The sequence below is a fragment of the Microtus pennsylvanicus genome, chromosome 21, assembly GCF_037038515.1.
Source record: "Microtus pennsylvanicus isolate mMicPen1 chromosome 21, mMicPen1.hap1, whole genome shotgun sequence".
Classification (NCBI taxonomy): Eukaryota; Metazoa; Chordata; class Mammalia; order Rodentia; family Cricetidae; genus Microtus; species Microtus pennsylvanicus.
Genome location: NC_134599.1, coordinates 3,271,593 through 3,295,248, shown reverse-complemented (window position 1 = coordinate 3,295,248; position 23,656 = coordinate 3,271,593). Strand labels below are relative to the sequence as shown.

The window sequence follows — 23,656 nt, the reverse complement described above, 5'->3', positions numbered from 1 at the left end:
CTGGGTCCCTGGTGGTTCCAACCTGCCACGCTCTGACCCTGGCTGCTCATTCCTAGAATCCCGTCTCATGGGAGACTGCCACTTTGCAATCATTGTTCCCTAGCCATTCTGCTTCTTGCTGCTACCTGTATTTTTGGTTTTAAAAAAAAAATGGCTACACAATAAGACACAGAAAGCAGAAAGCTGCTGCTGGCCAGTGGTGCTGTGATTTAAAACATTTATAATTAAACCTATTGAAGAAGGAGAAAATTAGCTTCATATTCTTTTTTTAAAACCAAGTTTTTGAAGTCTGATATAGTATCTTCATTTCAAGTAGCCAATGGCCAAAAATTATGAATAAAGAGAAATAATTAGGAAACTCTCTTTTCTCTTCTATAAAAATATGTATATGAGAGGCCGCACACACGAGTGAGGCCCTCTCAGAGGCCAGAAGAGGGCATTGGATCCCTTGAACATAGAGCTGTGAACTACCTGATGCGGGTGTTGGGAGGCAAACTTAGGCCGTCTGTTAGAATAGTACCCGCTCCTAACAGCTGAGCCATCTCTCTAGACCTCCTGTCCCACCATTTTTATACTAAATATAATTCAAGGCCATTAAGTAGTTTACAAGAATAACTTTGCAAAATACTGCAGCTACTGATGGAAGGCACAGTAACAGATATCACCTTTTAGCAACCTAGAGTGAAAGAGGGAGCCCAGAGTTGTTATCCTTACAGTTAACCGAGGACCTGGCAGAAGTCATTGTAACAAAGCCATGACAAGGATACGGCCTGAATTCTGTTTCAACATGGAAGGAAGCTGGAGCGCTTCCCTTCTTTGCCCAAATCCAGACTGAAATCTCATCAATCTTTTGAATCTCATTTACAATTGATAAATATATGTGGCAGACAACATGGCGACTGATCATTCAAGGTGCCATCAGCTAAATAAAATCATGGTATTTCAGAAGGTGGGACAGCGTCTGAGATGGACATGACCTCTGTCTTAGTTACATTTCCTGTTGCTGTAATACCATATCTGACGAAGGTATCTTAAGGGAGAAAGGGCTTATTTGCTTCACACTTCTGGGTACAGCCCATTGTGGTGGGCAAAGGAAGGCAGCGGGAGCTTGGAGCAACCAGTCACATCACATCTACAGTCGGGAAGAAGACAGAGATGGGCGCTGGTGCTAGCTTACTTTCTCCTGCTTATATATAGTGCCGCCCATAATAGATGGGGCTCCCTGCATCAGCTAACCGCTTCAAGATAATGTCCTACAGGCACACCTAGAAACTAGAGATCACCAAGTTGACAACTGAGATGAACTACCACAGCCTTTAAATCAGAGAAGACCTCTGGGGAGAACAGGTCTAAGATAGAGAGGACCTCCGAGATGGTTAGAGAGGACCTCCGAGATGGATAGAGAGGACCTCCGAGATGGATAGAGAGGACCTCCAAGATGGTTAGAGAGGACCTCCGAGATGGATAGAGAGGACCTCCGAGATGGGTAAAGAGGACCTCCGAGATTTAAGGACCTCTGAGAGGGAGAGGGGCTCTGAGACAGGGAGATCTCTAAGGCAGAGAGGGCCTCTGAGATAAAGAAGAGAAGATTTCTAAGGTTGGGGGACTTCTAAGGTGGAGGGGACCTTTCTATGTTGAAGATAACCAGGAAGTGTCCAGGTCTAAGTGGAATACCCCATGACTCCATAGTGATGGTTGTGGAGGCCAGACACCCCTTCATTAAACTTCCCCCTTATCCCTAGGATTGGGGACTACCAACAAGAATGCCCATAGTCCATGACTTAAACTCCTTCATGGGTTACCATTTCTTTTTTCTTTTTGATGGTATTAGGTCTTTTTTTTTTTGATATTTATTGAGTTCTACATTTTTCTCTACTCCCCTCCCTGCCTCTCCCCTCTACCCTTCAGACCTCCCCCAAGGTCCCCTCGCTCCCAATTTGCTCAGGAGATCTTGTCTTTTTATACTTTCTACTTCCCATGTGGATTAGATCTATGTGAGTCTCTCTTAGATTTATGTGAGTCTGCATTGTGGTCTAAGTTCTCTGAGATTGTGGTTTGTAGGCTGGCTTTTTTTGCTTTATGTTTAAAAACCACCTTGAGTGAGTACCTGTGATAATTGTCTTTCTGTGTCTGGTTTACCTCACTCAATGTCATGTTTTCTAGTTCTATCCATTTTCCTGCAAAATTAAAGATGTTATTTTTTCTGCTGTGTAGTACTCCATTGTGTAAATATACCACATTTTCTTTATCCATTCTTCAGTCGAGGGGCATTTAGGCTGTTTCCAGGTTCTGGCTATGACCATTTTTTTAGAGTCAGAACATAGCTATTATTTAAGTTCACTTTCCTTTAGCTATGACTCTGGGCATACCACAATCACTCACTTAGGAGACTTCATGCCCCCTCACAGCAGAATCAATGTCTGCCCATTATTTTTCCTGTTCTTAATATCCAGCCAAATTCCTACCATAAAGTAAGCATATAGTGAAATTGGTTTCATGAAACTGAGCACATCTAGGAAACCACTGTTCAATGAGCAGCCAGTCAGGTCTATTCAAGAAGGATTTGTAAGAAGCATACGATGCCACTAAGTTTGGCTGGTTCCACCTTATCTTTTCTTTCTTTTCCCTAAGTCGGTACCCACTCTGTTGCCTCTGCCAGGTTATACTAGGGGCCTAAAGACAGGTTCATAGGAGGATGCCCAGGTGTGTGAACAAGTCCCTAAGCCAAGTCCATGGGAAGCAAGGACACCAGTGTCCTCTCCTCGGGAATGAGCAGCTTTCCTGTGAGTCAGAGAAGCACCCCCATCTCCACACTCGTCTTCTGGTACCTCACAGGAAACTTAGTTCACCACACCAGGACTAGCTCCCCATTCAGCAGCAGTGCCTTCTCTTGCCATTTTTAGAAATGATGAATAACCCCGGTGTTGCACAAAGGAGCACGAAAAGCTAAAATAGCTCAACAAGACAACCCCTTTCACTAAAAAGGGTGTACCAGAACCCAACCTAGGCTAGCAAGCACACTGGGGCCAAGGTGGCTTCTACCTTTTATCCCTGACGAAATTGGCTAATTGGTGCAAAGGGGCAGGGCAAGGCTGAAAAGTTTTCAGTCTCTGCTGGGCTAACTACCTTTAATTAAAACAACAACCAAACCCTAACTTTCCCCATCACTGGATATCAGGCTGGCATCGCTAGTCAGCAATGACTGCCTTTGCATCACTTAACACCATGGCAGCCTTGCCTTCACTATGGCAACGCACAGCCTCTGTATTTTCATTCTCTGTTGTTGGCTTTCTAAATGTGGATATTCTCCATGCCCGATTTCATTAATTTATCAGTGACAGTTTCAAATTCTTTTTATCTTAGGGTTGCTTCTCTTGCATTTGAAAAACAAATTCACGGGACCAGCAAGTTGACTTAGCAAGTATAGTGCTTGTCACGTAAGGCTGAATGGCCTAAGATCAGCCCCTGGAGTCCACGTACAGGAGAAAGGAGACAAAGATTCCATGAAGTCACTCTCTGACACACACACACACACACACACACACACACACACACACACACACACACGGTATGGTGGCACATGTCTTTAACCCAAGCACTCTGATCTACATAGTGAGTTCCAGGCTAAATAGTGAGACCCTATCAAATAGATAGCTAGATAAATAAATAATAACAAAAAAGAAAGCAAACAAATTTGTGAAAAATGCTATAAATTCCAAACCATAGGATATAGAAACTGATTTTAGCATTAAATGATTTTAAAATTTAGAGTCCAAGTGAACTTTTTAAAAAATATATGTATACAGAAATAGTTAATTAAAACAAGATTGGGGCTGAAAATGTAACTCAGAGGTCCGGCGTTTGCCTAGCACGTGTGGGTTCCTGGGTTTAGTTCCCAGCATGGAAGCAAATGAACATATATGTAAAACAAGGAGGAACTAAAATCTTGGTCAGCAGAGGGTAGCAGGGATGTCTCCTGGGCAGAGATGACTCTACACCAATCTACACCTCAAAAGACTGTTGGGTGATCTGTACCCCCTGTGTAGTCAGGAAGCAGAGAGAGATAAATGCTGGGTTTTATTTTCTCCCTCCACCTCCTTTATTAACTAACATTGCAGAAGCCAGAGGATAACCTGAAGGAGTCAGCTCTTGCCTTCCACTTTGAAGGTCCTAGGGATCAAACTCAGGATCTAAATTTTGGCTGCAAGCACTCTTGCCCACTGAGCCATCTCCCAGGCCCCACCACTTTCTCCTTTTCACACAGTTCAGGACATCAGGCTAGCAAATGGTGATGCCCACATTTAGGGTGGATCTTCCCACCACAATTATCATAATCCCTTACAGGTCTGCCTAGAGAGGTCAACCTAACCTAGACAGTCCTTCAGAGCCACACCTGGAGGTTTGTCTTGTAGGTGACTCTAGAGCCAGTCAAGCAGGGTCAATATCTGCCATTACAGCCAGGGGCAAGGAAAACACTTGACCCTCTGAGAGGCTCAGGTTTGGGCTGTCTGAATCCCCTTGGGATTGATTCTTAGATCCAATTCTGACTTCAGCTATAGCTGTGCTGGACAGTTCCCTGCAGCCCTGGAGGACACATACAAGCTGCAGCATCTCCACCTGTTTGCTCCTATATTCTGATCCACCACTCAGATGTCAGCCAGTCCTTTCCCAGTGGTCTCTCTGAAGAAGATAGTCTCTGGGACTGAAATGGCCCTCTGAATGCTCTAGCTTGATATATATTACACATGTGTCTTAATTTCTCTTCTGTCGCTGTAACAAAACATCCAAGCCTCGCTAATCTATGAAGAGCAGAGGGCTGGTGTCGTCACTTAAGGAGAAAGAACGGGTTATTCTTTTTGTGTTGTGCTGGAGATTGAACCAGGGCACTGCACATGCTAGGCCAGCATGCTGCCAAGTGCTAGGCAGGCATGCTGCCATTGAGCTACATCCCAAAATAATCATCATCTCCTTTAAAAAAATTGCTTTAAATATGTGTATGTTGTGTGTGAGAGCATGCACATGTGAGTGCAGGAACCAGTGGAGGCAGGAGCCGGGTTTCCTGGAGCTGGAGCCACAGGTGGTTTTGAGCCCCCTGATATGGGTGCTGAGAAGCAAACTCAGGTCCTCTGGGAAAGTAGCATGTGCTTTTAACCACTAAGCCATCTCTTCAGCCTTCTTCTCTTCTGACACTTCTGTCATCAAGAAGACCTCAGCCCCATGACCTCAGCAAAACCTAGTCACTTCCCAAAGGCCCCATATCCACAGGACATCAGCAGAGAGCAGAGAGAACAAGTTCCCACCCCATCAGTTTATTTGAGTCACACAGTCAATCCACACACCATCTGCTTCATAAGTTCCGTGCCCCCCCCCCCCCGCAGTATCTCGATTCCTTCCTCTACCATGGCAAACACGGCTTAGGCTTTTCCAGACTATCTTACTGACACTTTCCCAGTGAGTTTGCCTTCTTTATGGGTCCTCTGGCTCCCTTGAACAGGAAGTGAGTCCTGTGTTCTGACAGCGCCCCAGATCAGTAGGTTCGTCTTTGTCTAGTTGTATATTCTGGAATCCTTCATTCATCTTGTGAAAATCAAACACTTGGAGTCCTCCCTGTGTTCCTGCCGAGGCCTGGTAAATAGACCTGCAGGGTCTGTTTTTACCCCTTTCCTTCGTCCAGGCAAGGTTGGGTCCGAGACTTTGCTCAGTGGTGGTGCAGGGACCCAGGGCCTCACACACGCTAGGCGAACATCCCACCTCTAGCTGTCCCTCTAGTCCCAACACTTGTTTTGGTGCAGAAGCCAGGCAAAGAGGAGCAGATAGTGAGGGCATAGGGGGAAAAGACCTCTGAGCCAGCACAAAGGAAAAGCTCTCTGCCACTGTGGGCTTCAGGAGGCTCTCAGGACCCCATGTTTTGGCTCCACAGAGATGAGCTGTATTGAAGAATGTGCTTGCACATGACAGGACAACACATTTAGACACTTGAGTTTAAGCTGTCCTCCAAGGGCCAGATGGCTTTAGCAACTGCAAACAGGCTGGAGCCCACAAACTGTCACACTGTAGCTTCTCTCCACTGTCACACAAGACAAGTGCAATTTCAAACAGAAGGATTCATGCTTGTCCTCTCACACTCCAGAAACTTCCAAACCAAAACCAACAAGAATTGCCCTGTACTCCCAGTCCATGTGTAAAACAGTCTCTTCCCAGAGTTCTACTGGAGTGACTTTGTTCAATAGAAATTAACCACATAGTGGGATGGATCTTCTTTAGAAAATTAGCTATCCTGGGTTTTGAATTTGTGTCTATCTTAATGCGTGCACTTACCAAATACTCTGAAAAATTTTAACCCCAGGACCTAGCTTGATTTTTTTTATTGTAGCACATTTTTATTTTGCAGTGAGGACAGGGTACACGCCATGGAGTGTGTGAAAGAATATGGGTTAGAGGACAACTTGCAGAAGCTAACTCTGTAATGTGGGCCCAGGGATTGAACTTAGGTTCATGAGTCTTGGTGTCAAGTGCCTTTATTCACTGAGCCATCTCACCAATGCATTTTTGTTGTTGCAATACTAAACATTGAATACAGAGCTTCATGCATGAAAGTTATATCCCCATTTAGGACCCATCTTTTAATAGCATAACACTGCTGTGGAATATTCCTTTTGTATACTGTAAAGGTTTGTCACTCAAATTGGTTTAATAAAAAGCTGATCAGCCAGTAGCCAGGCAGGAAGTATAGGTGGGACAACCAAACTAAGGATTCTGAGAAGAAGAAGGGCAGAGTCAGGGGAGACACTAAGAGATGCAGAGGAAGCAGGGTGTGCAGAAAATGAGGTAACAAGCCATAAGCCACATGGTAGAGGGCAGATAAGAAATATGAACTAATTTAAAATGTAAGAGTTAGCTAGTAATAAGCCTGAGCTATTGGCTGATCATTTACAATTGATATTAAGTCCCCACATTGACTATTTGGGAACTGGACAATAGGAAAGAAAAGTCTGCCTACATATCACCTTTTCCATAGAGGAGCTTCACTTCCTGCCTTAGGTTGTATTCTCTGGGGCAGAGAGTCATGAGCAGCTTCTGCTTGGAACCCCACCTGGGAGATAAGCCCACAAGGAGATATGGAGAGCTACATACCAGAGGCAGGCTGGTCACCTGTAACTGGACCTCAGCCAACCCTGAAGTTTCCTTCTGGCAGAAATGGCTTATCAGAGCATTCAGGCAAAGGAGAGGTAGTCTACAGAACTTGGGAAGGCCTCCCATTGGGACAGCACACAGTTTGCTAGGGGAAGCTCACTTCCCAAGGAGGAAGTCCATGAGTCCTCACCAGCTAAGCTCTGAATCTTAGCTACATTTCTGCTGCTGTGTTAAAATGTCCTGGAAAAGGTCAGCTCCTGCCTAGAGTCATGTCTGGGTCTGTGGCCTGCGTCACCTCAGGAGGCTATAGAATCCATGTGTGATGAAATCAGAGGACCATGCTGACCCAGTTCAGCCCTATGCTGGCTATCTGGGAAAGCGGACCCTGCCTCCTGCTGAACATGGTAGCAAGAGAGCTGCCCCCCACCCCGCACTCTGGAGAGATGGCCCCACCCCTCACCACAGCTGAGGGGGAACTGACACTAACAGCAGGAGCATAGGGGAGCTGGCTCCACCCCATCACCCGAGTCAGGGGCCCCAGGGGCCTGAACTGACCAGCTCAGCTACCACCCATGTCCATAGATCAGCCTTGGCTTGGCCCACTGTAACATCTACCCCATCTAGGACCCACTGGTTCTGTGGAAGACCCGCAGAATCTCCATGACTGTTTTGTTTTACTTTTTTTTTTTTTTGAGACAGTGTCTCACTGTGTAGCCCCACCTACCTTGAACTCACAGAGCTCCACCTACCTCGAGATCCAGTGCTGGGATTAAAGGCTGAGCTGCCACACTTTGCCCAGTGCCCTTGCTTTTCAAGTTCCATGGAGCGTTTTCCTTTTTTTTTCTTAAGAATTTTAAAAAAAAATTATTTTATGTGTATCAGTGTTTGCCTGCTTGTATGTCTGTGCATCACATAAGTACCTGGTGCCTGTGGAGACCAGAAGAGGGTGTCATATCCCCTGAAAATGGAGTTTCTATCAGCTGTGTGAATCATGGGAATCAAAGCGGGTTCTTGGCAAGGGCAGCCAGTGCTGGTAATGGCTGAGCCGGCTCTCCAGATCCTTCTCAGTAGAGAGTTCAGGAGAGCCTCTGGAGAGACTCCTGCAAGCCTCTTTCTAATTGTTGGGAAACAGGCAGCCTAGCTCCACACCTCAGCCTTCTCTGACAGCAGGACAAACAGCCATCTATGTCTTCAAGCAAGGTCACTGAGTTCCCCTCCGTAGGAGGCAATTATGTACTGAAATCTGGAGGGGGCAAACAGTGGTAGACCAGATTGTTAGTTAATTGCCTCACTCGGGACACTTGTGCACAATACCCACTGGAGACCAAGGTGCGGCTCGGGGGGGGGTCTCAAAATCACCTGGAGAAGGTTTCAGGAAAGTTTATTAGTTAACTGGATCCGGGCCATTGACCAATTGGTAAAGAGCGACTGGACCTTGGACAGCCACCAAGCTGAGTGTTAGGTAGGCGGCAGCACCGTGGACAGCTCCAAGCACACCCGCTCCGGGAGCCAGGGGCGGGGAGAGGCGGCTCCATCAGCTGATGCCTTACGTAGCGCCGGATCCCCAATTCGTTAAGGCAGGTCCGGGTGGGCGCGCCAGCGCGTGTTTTCGGAGTAGCAGCCCCAGGCACGGTGGAGAGAGGCCAGGTCAGGGCAGAACACCATCTCTAGAAAGCAGGTACCTGCGTGGCTTTCCCAGCATCCGGCTGTTCCCCCGGGAGTCACTGCCTGGAGAAGGGGATGGCGGGCAGGCAGGGAGCAACCCTGGACCAGCGACTGTTCTGACGCACCAGCCGGTTTCCAAGCATCCACCCTGCACGGAACCCATCCCAAGGATGCTCTGCTGCGGGCGACAAGACAGCGGTCTCCGCCGAGGTGAGGAACCGCAGACAAGTGATAGCTTAGGCGGGCCCTGGCTTCTAGACTCTGCCCCTTGAGTCCGCTTTCCAAATTTCTAAGGATACCGAGACTGTGTGGCTTGCAGTCTAGCACCCTCCTCTCTGCCAGCCAGCGTCTCCTCCAGACTCTTCCTGATTGGGTACTGGGGCCAGGTTCACCGGCTCTTGACAGAATCCTCTCCACTGGTCAGTTGTCGCAAACATTTCTAGATTGACTCCAGTGGGCTCGGTGGCTACACAATCTGAACGCAGGTGTCTTGGGGCCGGCAATGGATCTGCCTGTAAACTTGACCTCCTTTTCCCTCTCCACTCCCTCCTCTTTGGAACCCAACCGCAGCCTGGGCGCAGAAGACCTGCGTCCTAGTCGGCCGTTTTTCTCAGTTTTCCGAGTGCTAGTCCTGACATTGCTGGGCTTTCTAGCCGCGGCCACGTTCGCTTGGAACCTGCTGGTGCTGGCCACCATCCTCAGGGTACGCACCTTCCATCGCGTGCCACACAACCTGGTGGCGTCTATGGCCATCTCGGATGTGCTGGTGGCCGCGCTGGTCATGCCACTGAGCCTGGTGCACGAACTGTCCGGGCGCCGCTGGCAGTTGGGCCGGCGGCTGTGCCAGCTGTGGATCGTGTGTGACGTGCTCTGCTGCACAGCCAGCATCTGGAATGTGACAGCCATAGCCCTGGACCGCTACTGGTCTATCACACGCCACCTGGAGTACACGCTCCGTGCCCGCAAGCGAGTCTCCAACGTGATGATCGGACTCACCTGGGCACTCTCTGCCGTCATCTCTCTGGCTCCACCGCTCTTCGGCTGGGGGGAGACGTACTCCGAGCTCAGCGAGGAATGTCAGGTCAGTCGCGAACCTTCCTACACCGTGTTCTCTACCGTGGGCGCCTTCTACCTGCCGCTGTGCGTGGTGCTCTTCGTGTACTGGAAGATTTACAAGGCCGCCAAGTTCCGCGTGGGCTCCAGGAAGACCAACAGCGTTTCCCCGGTTCCCGAAGCTGTGGAGGTGGGTGCTGCAAGGATCGCTAAAAATATTTCACTTGCATCTCTGCTTTCTTCACAGCACACCTCCCCCGACGTCTATGAAAGGTGAAACTCTCCAGTTTAGGGAGATGTAGGCAAGGGAGGGTGCAAGCGCTAGAGACTCCCTTGCTCCAAGTTCTGAATTACAGAACCCCTCCCGTGTTGAGTGTCTCTGGTGGATCATTTTTTTTATGTGGAAAACGTGGGGGTTGTGTTTCATGTCCTAAAGAGTACACTTTGGCACTGAAGCTCTGTGGATGGTCAGCACTCCTTGTAGAACTTCTGGAGAAGCTGGTGTCTGGAGGACACTTCCTCAGTGCTCCAGAAAACAAAACAAAACTTCCTTTTTTTCTGCGTTGATAGTGAAGGTTTCTGAGGAGGGAAGTTTAGGATGATTGCCACATGACGGGCACATGGCTTGTGTTGTATTCTAGGCTATTTAGCAGCTATAATTTCAGGGTTGTCATTCTTTAGTGTCCTGTCCAGATTAAAGACAACTGTTTACTCTCATCTTGGTGCCTGCATTTGTTGTGTGTGATCCTTGCTTTATGGTGTGTGCCACTGCTTTCTGGGCCTATGTACTGTAACCTTACCAGGCCATGGGCACCACTGAGGACCACCTGGCCTGTTTGCTTTCCCTTTGAGTAATAGAAAGGAAGAAGTCCAAGTTTCAGGACAGACAGCTCCCCAGCTCCCTACAACTAGCATTTGAGACAGACAAGCCCTGCAAGGAAGTCCCGCTTCTATCCTCTGCCAGCCTTAACTCCTGGAAATCTGACTTGGTGATTCAGTTTCTCAAGCTCCACGAAAAGGCGCCAGCTCCCAACCTATTGCTGAAAGCCTCACTTGTGTACTGAAGCTAGATCAGACAAGGATACGGTCCCAGCTTTCTGATGCTGGGCTCTGGGACAGCAGAATACTCTGAGTGCGCTGAGTGTGTCCTACTGTCTTGTACCTTGTCAGCGTGGCTGCATTTCTAGTCATCCAAGCCTAGGGCATGATGGGTGGAGGTAGGGGAGGGGGTATCAATTTTGGTTTTTAGAATAAAGAAGGACTACCTAGAACAGTGGGCCTTCACCAAGGACGATGTCTAGACTGTCTGGTGATTTCTAATCGCACAGGATGGACCCACAACAAAAAATTTCAGGGATCAACATTCATAGAACTGAATTTTGGAAACTAGTGAATCCGCCAAAGAGCTTGGAATTAGGTTCCAAGTCGCCTTAGGCAACGGGATCTTGGCCTCCACCTCTACTTTCCCTGGTAACAGAAAGCTTTGCAATTCCTAGGAATTTAAATTACCATATAAAAAGGTGAAGGTTGTTCTATCCCTAGCCTGAGGGGAGAGCTGGCATTTCAAGCAGTCAAAAAGGAGTTGGTAGGGGTAAATCCTCCCCGCCACCCCCCCATGAGACGAGGTTCTTTTCCTTTCCAGAGCCCCCTCCCTGCTGCAGCCCCTTTTCAGGATCAGCACAGTATAACCTTTCCCCTTTTCCTCTTTCTTTTAGACACTGGCTAAAGGCCAAGTGTGCTTTCTCTGGTACTCTGGACTCGTTCACTTTCTCTCTGAAGCCCCCTCTCCTGGCACCCTACGGCTGCTTCCTGGCTGCCATGGCAAACAGCATGACTTCCTCTCTCCCTCTTCTCCATCTCCCGTCCCTTGGCAGCCACTGAGATTCACACCTCACCCTGTTGTTTTCCTTTTGAACTCTAATCAAATTGTCCCCAACTTCCTCTCTAGTCTGCTTCTAAATTCTTTTACGAATGATTGATGAGACTGAGAGCCTAAAAACTGAGCCTCAGTTTCCCCAAGAACACACACAGACCCCAATTATGAACAAGAGTGACACTGGGAAGTTGGGGTCCCCTTTTGGGGGGTTTTGGTCTCATTATTAAAATAATTTAAGAATAGACTCAAATGGGAACACAAAGACAATTTTAGCATTTAAAAGAAAATCTCGAAGGCAGGCAACCCTTGAAACCTCAGCTGCTGCCCAGAGAAGGAGGAGAGGAGGGAAAAAGTCCTTCGGTTAAGCCTGTATAGAGGTCAGATGAAAGGTGGACTGGAGGCTACGGGGTGAGAGGAGGCTTTAGGAAGAGTAAGGAAGCCCAAAATGTTGGGGTGGAGGGAGCACAAAGTGTTAAGGAAAGCACACTTAGAAAAGAAACAGAGGCTGGGCAGTGGTGGTGCACGCCTTTAATCTTAGGCCGAGAGACAGATGAATATCTGTGAGTTCGAGGCCAGCCTGCTCTACAGGCGATTTCCAGGACAGGCTCCAAAGCTACAGACAAACCCTGTCTCGAACCCCTCCCTAAAAAGAAAAGAGACAGATGATGAAAAGGAGAAATTACACTTAGAAAAGGAGGCAGCAGAACAATGTGGTTGTAGCTTAGTAAGCCATTGTGCTGGGCCAGGGACTGGGGAAGGCTAAGCTCAGTAACTCATTAAAGGACCAATTACACACCTACCCACCTCTGCAGCAGGTCTTAAGGAAGTCTCATTTCTAGGGGTTGTTTCTTGGCCAAATGAATGACTCTGCCCAGCTGAATGTTAGGTCTCAGATTCAGGCCAGAGATTCTAGTCTTTTGATCGGTTTTGGTTTGTAATGTTTTGTTTTCTCCTCTAAGGGAGGGGAGATGCTGGGTCAGTTCATTAGTGACTGGGAGGTCAGGGCTCATTGAAGGTCGAAAGATAAGACTGCCAGCCAAGGGAACAAACTTTGATTACTGAACTGAGAGCTAGGGAGCATGGCTCAGTCAGTGTGTATTTATTTATTTATTTATTTATTTATTTATTTTTTAATTTAAAAACATTTATTAGGGGACCAGAGAGATGTCTCAGTTGTTAAGAGCACTAGCAAGCAGCTCTTCTAGACAACCTCGGTGGGATTTTCAGCACCCACACGGCTCACAACCTTCTGTAACCCGAGTTCCAGGGGATCTGATGCCCTCTTCTGGCCTCTGAGGCCACTGCATGCACGTGGTGCACAGACATAAACAGGCAAAACATTCCTATATTAAATAATTAAAAACAAGCGTTTTGCATGTGCCCATGGAGGCCAGAAGAGGGTGCTGGTTCCCTTCCTGCTCTCTGTGTATCCCTCTATGGACTGATCCATCTCTCTTCCCTAGTACTGGGATTAGAGGTGTATCTCACCATACCCAGTTTATTTGGTGCTCAAGATTGTACCCGAGGTTTGCACATTCCATAAGCATGCTACCAACTGACCTCAGTACATTTTTCTAATCTTATGTGTATGGGTGTTTGTCTATATGTATATCTGTGCACTACATATGTGTCTGGTGTGGAGGTTAGAAAAGGGTGTTGGATCTCCTAGAGATGGAGTTAGAAATGGTTATATGAGGCCAGGTGGTGGTGGCGCACGCCTTTAATCCCAGCACTCAGGAGGCAGAGGCAGGCAGATCTCTGTGGGTTCAAGGCCAGCCTGGTCTACAAGAGCTAGTTCCAGGAAAAGAAAGAAAGAAAGAAAGAAAGAAAGAAAGAAAGAAAGAAAGAAAAGAAAAGGTTGTGTGAGCTTCCTTGTGGAAGCCAGGAATTGAACCCAGGTTCTCTGGAAAAGGAGCCAGTGCTTTTAACCACTGAGCTATCTCTCCAACCCCTTTACTGTTAACTTATACTGTTAATGGTTTAAAAGAAAATGTTTCTGGGGACTCTGATCCAGCTGCATGGGTGCATTGGGCTGCAGTTTCTCTTGTTTGTGGGATGTCTATAGAGACTCCAGGCCCCTTGCTGTCTTTTCGGTAATGCTCTGGTCTGTAGTGCGAGCGTTCTCAGCACAATCTCCTCAGGAGTGGCAGCACAGTCGATTGGAAGCAGACAACACTCATCCAACTCTGGGATAATCACGGAGATGAAAGAGGTTCTCACCACCGGAACCCAGGTTCCCTCAAACCTTTGAAAACTGTGCTACATAGCCACAGATTCATTTATTCTTTCTTTCTTGTATCACCCGGCACAAACAAATCATTTTTTCTATCTGTTATTTGTTTGTGGTGGGGTCTCTCTATACAACACAGGCTAGCCTGGAATTCCTTGTATAGCCCAGGTTGGCCTTAAACTTGAGAATCTTCCTTCCTTAGCCTCCAAAATAGATTACAGCACGTACTATGCCCAACAACTAAGTATTTAGTTTTCTAGGCTTACTTTTTTTAATTTTCTGCAAACCAACTTCCCTCTGCCTATCAGATATCTTGTTTTTTCATTGTTTTACATTTTGTGTATGTGTGTATTGTGTGTGCATGTGTGTGTTTGTTTGTGTGTGTGTTTGTGTGTGCCTCCGTGTACACGTGGAAGCCAGAGGACAACGGGCCAGAGTAGGTTCTCTGTTTCCAACCAGTGGGTTCCAGGGATCAGACTTAGGTCATCAAGGCTAGTGGCAAACACCTTTACCTGTTGAGCCAACCTGCCAATCTCAGATAACTCTTCCTTCATTTATTTTTTAAATTATTTTATTTTATGAGTTATAGGTGTTTTGCCTGTGTGTATGTATGTATACCATGTGTGTGTCTGGTGCATGCAAAGGCCAGAAGAGGGTGTTGGATCCTCTGGAATTCTTGTCTGCCATATGGATGCTGGAATCAAACCTGGGTCTTTTGCTTGAACAGTTGAGCAGTGTATACTTTTTGTTTTTGAGGCAGGGTTTCTCTATATAGCCCTGGCTGTTCTGGAACTCACTATATAGACCAGGCTGGCCTCAAACCGGAGATCTGCCTTCCTATGCCTCCCGAGGGCTGGGATTAAAGGCATAGGGCCACTACACCCAGATGAGCAACTAATACTTTTAACTGCTGAGCCATCTCTCCAGCCCACCCCCAAATAACTTTTAAATTGTATGCCAAATGCGTTTATCTCCTATAGTGTGGAGGTCAAAAGTAGCTTTAACTCAGTACAAACAAGCAGAGTATCCACAGTATAGACAGACGTCCTCTGAAGTTAGAAGGATGGAGACTTGGTAGGTGATTATGTCCCCCTTAGAATGACTTTAGTGAGCAGATTTTAGATAGTGACTTTGCTCATCAGCCAATATGAAATACTGATTCCTTTTTATTTTTATTGTTTAATTAATTAATTACTTTTCCCCAGTCCAATAACAGTTTCCCTCCCAGCTCCTTTCTTTTTTTTTTTTTTGTTTTGAGGTTTTCTTTTTTTTAATTTATTTATTTATTAAGGATTTCTGCCTCCTCCCCGCCACCGCCTCCCATTTCCCTCCCCCTCCCCCGATCAAGTCCCCCTCCCTCATCTGCTCGAAGAGCAATCAGGGTTCCCTGACCTGTGGGAAGCCCAAGGACCGCCCACCTCTATCCAGGTCTCCTAAGGTGAGCATCCAAACTGCCTAGGCTCCCACAAAGCCAGTACGTGCAGTAGGATCAAAAACCCACTGCGATTGTTCTTGAGTTCTCAGTATTCCTCATTGTCCTCTATGTTCAGCTAGTCCGGATTTATCCCATGCTTTTTCAGACCCAGGCCAGCTGGCCTTGGTGAGTTCCCGATAGAACATCCCCATTGTCTCAGTGTGTGGGTGCGCCCCTCGCGGTCCTGAGTTCCTTGCTCGAAGTTTATGTTCGTCGTTAGTCGTGGATAGCCATTAAACAAGCTGGCTGGGACTAGAAATGGCTCAGTCATTAAGAGTACATATTGCTCTTGCAGAAGGCCTGAGTTCAATCCTAGTAATCATCATGTCTGGCAGCTTACAACTTCAGCTCCAGGTGAACCAATACACATGAGAAACAAATTTCTGTTTTCTTTTTTGAGACAGAGTTTCTTTGTGTAAAAGCCCTAGCTGTTTGGAACTAGTTCTTGTAGACCATGTTGGCCTCAAACTCACAGAGATTCACTTGCCTCTGCCTCCCAAGTGCTGAAATTAAAGGCGTGCGCCACCACCGCCCAGCTGAAACAAATCTTTAAACAAAAAGCAAGCAGCTGTAGATGCTGCAGTTTAATTGCACAGCATGGTGGTGTTGGAGAGTGCTGCATTCTGACACATGGCTACACTTTCACCCAAAATCTAATCCAAGACCCAACAGCAAGCAGAGTTCTAGCCAAGGCTCTAGTGACTTGAAGCAAACACCACAGTGTGATGATTTGGAGCAAAGACATCCTCTGTCTGCAAATTCTGGAATAGCAAAACATCAGTAGATGTCAAGGGGACCAGCCAGAACCCAAAGAAACCAGGAGTGTCTGAACAAAAGCCTGGGCCAGCAGGTACCTGGAGCTGGGGTTCAATGAATGTCTTTTGATGTCATGGCAGGTCCTAGAAATGATCTCAGCATTACCTTTAGAACTGCCCAAGGATGTCACAGCTGTGGCCCTGAGGCTGAGATAAAAAGAACTGGTTAAATCTATGGCCTAGGCAGTAAGAGAAATCCTGTCCTCCCAAACTGTTCCGAGGACAAAGGAAATCGTGATGATCTCCGCGAACTCAGAGTGATTGGGCTTGGGGTGGGAGGTCATTCTGCAGGACAGTGGGCAACGTCATCTGTAGAGTGTGGGTGCTCACGGTGATTGGTTCTCAGTCAGGTTTCTCGGGTGACTCTGACTTGATTGGCTGACTCATGAGTGAGGGTTTACCAGCACGTGCTCTTGGAACTGCATTGTCCTTGCTCAGAGGAAGAGGCTTAGACAACCAGCAAGCCTCCTTGTTACCATGGCTACAGAACAAGCAGTCTGTCCCTGAGTCACCACATGCAGAGAGCTTCTTTCTAATCTGTAAATCTGTTTTTTGAGGGTTCTGTCGGATCCAGGTGACCTGTCTTGCAAATCAACAGACTCCACACTGCAGGGCTGAGAGTCTCTGTCCCCCAACTTCAGCACAACCATAGACAAATATTTAGCATAGCAAATATTTTGTTTTGAAAACAAAACAAAACCAAAAAATAAAAAGAACCCAAGAGCTTTAGCAAGTGGTACCTGTCCCCAAATAACTCAGTTATTGAAAGACATAAGGCTGGAAAAGCTGGACACTTTCCATGAATCTAAAATTGTGAAACACCTGTTCTAAGAGCATGCAGAGATGGCGGTAGATCTAACTTGGTCCCCCTGCTCACTCTGCGTTAGCCTCTCCTCTCTTCCCGAGATCTGCTAGCCAGTGTATTAAGATCTTATGGTAACCCTTATAGGTTACAGCCTGTACAGACTCAGCTAAGTGCTCCATTGTAGCTGTTGATCAGCAGAGAGCAGACAGACAAGGTCTGGAAGGGAGGATTAGCACACAAACCTGTAAGCAAGGGGACGTGGAAGCTTCTCAAACAGCTAGGATCTCCTACCAATGGATCAGACAGCCCCATGGACAGGGATTTCAATCACTGAGCTCTTGCGTGAGGGGATGTTGAACACAGCACCAGAAAATGGCCTGGGAGAAGGAGGATCCATGTTTCACATGGAAGTGTGTCCTAATGAGCTGACCCGGGAAGAGGGAACCTCAATTGAGAAACTGCCTAAATCAGATTGGTCTGTGGCGTGTCTGTGATTCAAGCGCCTTTACTCACTGGGCCACCTCACCTCACCTGCTGTCTTAGTTAGGGTTTCTGTTGCTGTGAAGAGACACCATGACCACAATAACTTTTTTTTTTTTTGAGACAGGGTTTCTCTGTAGCTTGGGAGCCTGTCCTGAAACTCACTCTGTAGACCATGCTGGCCTTAAATTCACAGAGATTCGCCTGCCTCTGCCTCCCAAATGCTGGTATTAAAGGTGTGTGCCACCACTGCCCAGCTAACCACAGCAACTCTTATAAAGGAAAACATTTAATTGGGGGCCTTACAGTAGCAGAGGTTTAGTCCATTATCATCATGGCAGGACATGGCAGCATGCAGGCCGGCATGGTACTGGAAAAGGAGCTGAGAGTTGAGAAGGAGCTACATCTTGATCCCACAGGCAACAGGAAGTAGTCTGAGTGTCACGCTGAATGAAGCTTGAGCAAAGGAGACCTCAAAGCCCACCCCCAGAGCTAGCCAGCCTCCAGATGGGAAAGGAAAGTCACTCACCTCCACAGGGTACTAGGTGGTTGGGTGAGGTACCTGGTATGAGAGGTAAAGTAAATAAAATTTCAGTCTTCACTGTTTTGTTTATGATAAGTTCATTGGGATATGTGTTGATTACTTTTCTTTTTGCTGGGATAAAATGCCTGACAGAAGCAACTTCAGGGAGAAAGGCTTTGCACTGGCTCACGGTTTGGGGGTTCAGTCTATCACGGCAGGGAGGTCATGGCAGCAGGAACCCAACGTAGCCGCTCACCCTGTATATTTGCATCTGGGAAGCAGAACGTGGCTGACACTGGTGCTCCACTCGCTCTCTCATTTTGTTCAGTCTGGGACCCCAGCCTATGGGATGGTGCCACCCACGTTTACAGCGTGTCTTTCCCTCACAGACGAGCCTGGAAGTTAGCCTCCCAGGTGATATGGATTCCACCCGGTTTTCAATCCACAGTTCACCCCCACAGAGTAGACCTGTCTTCTGTGCCTTTGCCACAAAACCCACATGTGCTAGTTCCAGTTATGTTGCTGCTGCGATAAAACACACTGACCAAAACCAACTTGGGCGAGGGGAGTATTTATTTTAGCCTACAATGCCAGTCCGCAGTCTCTCACTGAGGGAAGCCAAGGCAGGAACTGGAAGGCAGGCCTGCCTCCATCCACACAGTATCACCTCCAGCTGAGAAACTCGCTTCACAGCCAAAGAAGGACAGCAGGAAACATGGAGGACGCATCTTACTGGCTGGTTTGTATGATGGCTTAGGGCAGTCGTTCTCAACCTTCCTAACGCTGCGACTCTTTAATACAGTTCCTCACAGTGTGGTGACCCTTGACCACAAGTCATTTGCATTCCTACGTCATAGCTGTAATTTTACTATTGTTATAAATTGTAATGTAAATATTTTTGGAAATAGAGGCTTACCAAAGGGGTCACAACCCACAGGTAGAAAACAGCTGGCTTAAACTCAATGAGTTTTCTTACACAATTCGGGATGACTTGCCTAGGGATGAGATTGCCCATAGTGGGCTGGGCAAATGCACACACACACACACACACACACACACACACACACACACACAAACAGGCCATACACCAATCTGATCCAGGCATTTTCTCCATTAAGGCTTTTGTCTCAGATGTTTCTGCTCTATGCCAAGTTGGCAGCCAAAGTTAACCAGGACACCCCACACTCTACTTATTTTTGCTGTCCCTTTAGCTGATGAGATATCCACAAACTCACTTGCATCGAAATCTGTGTGTTGCAACATCCTCCCTTTCCCAAGATGCAGACACTGGCCCTGTCATTACACTGCTACACCCTCTAGTTTATGGGACTCCCCACCTAAATGCAAGCACTTCCTTTGGAGCAACTTGTGGGACTCGGACCTATCTGCACCTGGGTTCAGCTTTGACACCACCTGGCAGTTGTGAAGAGTCTGCTCCTTATACCATGTCTGTTTGTACCTTGCAGGTGAAAGATGCCACACAACAGCCTCAGATGGTGTTCACCGTCCGCCATGCCACTGTTACCTTCCAGACAGAAGGGGACACATGGCGGGAGCAGAAGGAGCAGAGGGCGGCCCTCATGGTGGGCATCCTCATCGGGGTGTTTGTGCTCTGCTGGTTCCCTTTCTTTGCCACGGAGCTCATCGGTCCCCTGTGCTCCTGGGACATCCCCGCCATCTGGAAGAGCATCTTCCTGTGGTTGGGCTACTCCAACTCCTTCTTCAACCCACTCATCTACACAGCCTTCAACAGGAGCTACAGCAGTGCTTTCAAGGTCTTCTTCGCTAAGCAACAGTGAGTGGCCAGCTGCAAGTGGACTCGCTGTCCCACGAACCTTCGTAGTCTGCCCAGCAGTCCTGAAGATCCATCTGCCAAGGGCACCAGGGTCACATCAGAGCTGAACTCAGCTCACGTCTGTGCTCGCGTGTTGGGAGTTGTCTTCCCCTGAAGGCTCTGGTGGCTTCTGTCCCCAATCTGGGTACTCTCCCTCACTCTGTACCAGCCGCCACGGACCTGGCTCACAAAGTGCCCATTCCTCCTCTAAATCCACTCCAGCATGGCCATGAGAAGACAGGAGGGAGGAAAGAGGGAGCGAAACAACTCAGGCAGGTAGAGAGAGGCAGAAAGAATGGCAAGGCCTAACTAAAGCTGTCGACGATTGCACACCTGTAAATCCAGCACTCAGGAGACTAAGGCAAGAGGATCTCAAATTCAAAGCCAGCTTGGGCTACATAATAGGTTCAGAACCAGCTTGGGCAACAAAACGCCCTGGTGAGGCTGTTTGCAGAGCAGCAGACCATAGGCCAGATTTCCCAGAATAGCTAGTCCTTATTCAGAGTTGTGCTCTGTCGTCCTTGAGTGTGTGTCCTAACACCGAGCGCTTCCTAATATCCGACAACAGAACTTTGTCCTCAAGCATATCAAAGCACAGTTCCACTTGTGAGGACAGTAACTGCTCTTTTGTTCATGTAAACACACACACACACTGCAGAAAAGGACAGTTTCCAGTTAAAATCAACTCAGTCCATCAGCTTGAAACTGGAAAAAAAAACCCAAAATATTTCCCTCCATTTGGAAACAACTGTCACAAAATAGAAAAATCTACTAATTTCACAGAATTTGTTAAAATTGTTTATTTGCTATGCGTTTTTCCTTTGTGTAATTCCTCAAAATGTTTCTGGCCTTAGTGTTTCACCCTAGATAATAAGACTTCAGGTTAATGATGGCCATGAACTGTTGACTTCTCAATATGCTTTCACAGTTAGTAGCCACAAGGGTCTTTCCAATCAGACACATGCATTAATAGGAGTGTTGGCCGCTTTGTAGCTGTGGTTTTGTTGGTATATGAACCTGATCAGTAGGCTCCAAGGTGGTCAGACAACGGTCAGATATGGTCTCTATCAAGTTGGCAATGCAATGGGTGTGTCTAGAGAGTCCAGTAAGGCACAGAAAACCTTGGGTCACCCACACTGCCGAAGATAGCCTGAGAGAGCTTTGAGAGCATTATCTGAAAAACTAAGGCGAAAAAGAAAAGATAGTCACCTTTCCAAAACCCTGTGCGTGTGGACTTCTCCTACAAACTGATGATGGAGCTGTCAGAACCCACAGAGCTGTGGATCCCTCTCAGCACTTGGTTCTCAGCAAAATCCTGGGTGAGCAAAGGCACCCATGCTTCTGATCAGAGCAGTGAGAAACACCATGTTGCTTTTATAGCCATGGAGGGGCTCGTCTGGGACACGGGAACTCAGAGCCGCTGGATGACGATGCCATTGCAGAGTTGGTGTATTTCTTCTGTTGGCTGGAAGTGCAACGACTTCAGCCTCAAGAGTTTTGGGGGGGTGTTGTTTGCTTGATGTTTGGTTTTGGAGATAGGGTTTCTATTTGTAACTGTTCTGGCTGTCCTGGAACTCATTTTGTGGATCTGGTTGGCCTTAAGCTCAGAGAAATATGCTTGCCTCTGCCTCCTGAGTGCTGGGATTAAAGGTGTGAGCAGCCACTGCCTGGCTCAGAGTTTTTAAGTATTTATTTGTGTTTAAGACAGGGCCTCACTAAGTAACCTTGACTGTCCTGGAACCTATTATGTAGACCAGACAGATCTTAAACTCACAGAGATCTGCCGCCTGCCTCTGCCTTTACTTCTGTCTCTCGAGTGCTGGGATAAAGGTGTGTACTCCCATACCTGGACCAAGGGTTTTTTTTTTTTTTTTAAGTAAAAAACTTTTCCAATACTCTGGGGCCCTTTTTCTGGGAGCAGTTGCCTGGACCAGTCATGCATCCTCTATATTAAGGGACTGGGTCTAAGCCAGGCTGGAAATTGAACAGAATGACTCACACACCCAAGACTGTTCTCATAACCAGGGTTTGCTAATTGTTTGAACAAGAGCTTTTTTGTTGTTGTTGTTTGCTTGTTTGGTTTTTTTTTTTTTTTCATTTTCTGGCTTTGGTCACAAATGACAGGACATAAGAAGTTTGTGCTGTTGCTTGTGTTTTTAGTCTGAGTCCTATGAAAACGATGCACATAGAATGTTCTAAGCTGTGCAGATTCTGCACTGTGTCCGTCACTGTCTCCCTCAGCCTGTAGAGCCGAGGAAGGTAGGAGGGTGTTATTTCCTCTCCGCTCCCCTGTAGCTGCATGCGTAGAGAGACCTAGCACCAGTGACTGCCCACTCGGCTGCAGGCTGTGTTCCCAACAGTTTCTTTATTCCATCCTTAGCACCAGAAGGGTTCTGACTGCCACCACTTTTACACAGGGCAGCTTTGCCCAGATCGCCTCAACTTAAGACAAACCCCTTACTCATTCAAAACGTCTGCAAACTCTCGGGCAATAAAACTCCATTATATTCCGTGTCTCTGATTCCTCAAGTGCACAAATTAAAACTGTGTATTGTAATATGAACATACAGATCTGTTATACTGTATATAATAAATTATACTCACCAACATTCCAACATAGAAAATTTGTGATGATTTCTTGGTGGTTTTGACATGAAGTTATCTTGACTTTCCTGCAAAGACAACCTTTATATGAGAGTGTGAATAGATATAGGGTGTTGGACAGCCAGCGTCATGACTGTAGACATGATGAATTTGGATTCCTGTGTGCATGAAAGCAACACAATGGAGAACTTAACTGGGATTTCCTTAGATTTTTCCTTAGTTCTGTGTCTCTCTTACTTGACATACTAGACCCATAGATGGGTTTCTTTTTTAACTTGTCTTTTATTTTATTTTTTCATTGATTTTTATTCAGCTCTATATTTTTCTCTGCTCCCCCTCCCTGCCTACCCCCTCCCCTTTAACCCTCTCCCAAGGTCCCCATGCTCCCAATTTACTCAGGAGATCTTGCCTTTTTCTACTTTCTACTTCCCATATAGATTATATCTATGTAAGTCTCTCTTAGGGTCCTCATTGTTGTCTAAGTTCTCTGGGATTGTGGTTTGTAGGCTGGCTTTCTTTGCTTTATGTTTAAAAACCACCTATGAGTGAGTAAATGTGATAATTGTCTTTCTGGGTCTGGATTACCTCACTCAAAATAATTTTTTCTAGCTCCATCCATTTGCCTGCAAATTTCAAGATGTTGTTATTTTTTTCGGCTGTGTAGTACTCCATTGTGTAAATGTACCACATTTTCCTTATCCATTCTTCAGTCGAGGGGCATTTAGGTTGTTTCCAGGTTCTGGCTATGATAAACAATGCTATTATGAACATAGTTGAGCACATGTCCTTGTGGTACGATTGAGCATCCTTTGGATATATACCCCCAAGTGGTATTACTAGGTCTTGAGAAAGGTTGTTTCCTAATTTTCTGAGAAATCGCCACACTGACATCCAAACCAGCTTGCATTCCCACCAGCAATGCAGGAGTGATCCCTTTACTCCACAACCTCTCAAGCATAAGTTTTCATCAGTGTTTTTGATCTTGGCCATTCTTACAGGTGTAAGATGGAATATCAGAGTTGTTTTGATTTGCATTTCTCTAATGACTAAGAATGTTGAGCATTTCCCTAAGTGTCTTTCAGCCATTTTAGATTCCTCTGTTGAGAATTCTCTGTTTAGGTCTGTACTCTATTTTTTATTGGATTATTTGTTCTTTGGATGAC

The 23,656-nt window shown here is 46.8% G+C and overlaps 1 protein-coding gene across 1 annotated transcript; it reads left to right on the top strand.

Annotated features, from left to right (window-relative positions):
* Window positions 1–8,575: 8,575 nt before the first annotated feature.
* Window positions 8,576–22,509, top strand: Htr5a (5-hydroxytryptamine receptor 5A). Its single transcript, XM_075955467.1, has 2 exons — window positions 8,576–10,042; window positions 19,522–22,509. The coding sequence occupies exons 1-2, from the start codon at window positions 9,302–9,304 to the stop codon at window positions 19,852–19,854; spliced, it is 1,074 nt and encodes a 357-aa protein (XP_075811582.1). The 5' UTR covers window positions 8,576–9,301; the 3' UTR covers window positions 19,855–22,509.
* The last annotated feature ends 1,147 nt before the right edge of the window (window positions 22,510–23,656 follow it).

Coding starts and splice junctions, on each gene's coding strand:
- Htr5a (XM_075955467.1), top strand. CDS start 9,302: ATGGATCTGCCTGTAAACTTGACCTCCTTTTCCCTCTCCACTCCCTCC. Junction 10,043..19,521: donor CGGTTCCCGAAGCTGTGGAG/GTGGGTGCTGCA, acceptor TGTACCTTGCAG/GTGAAAGATGCCACACAACA.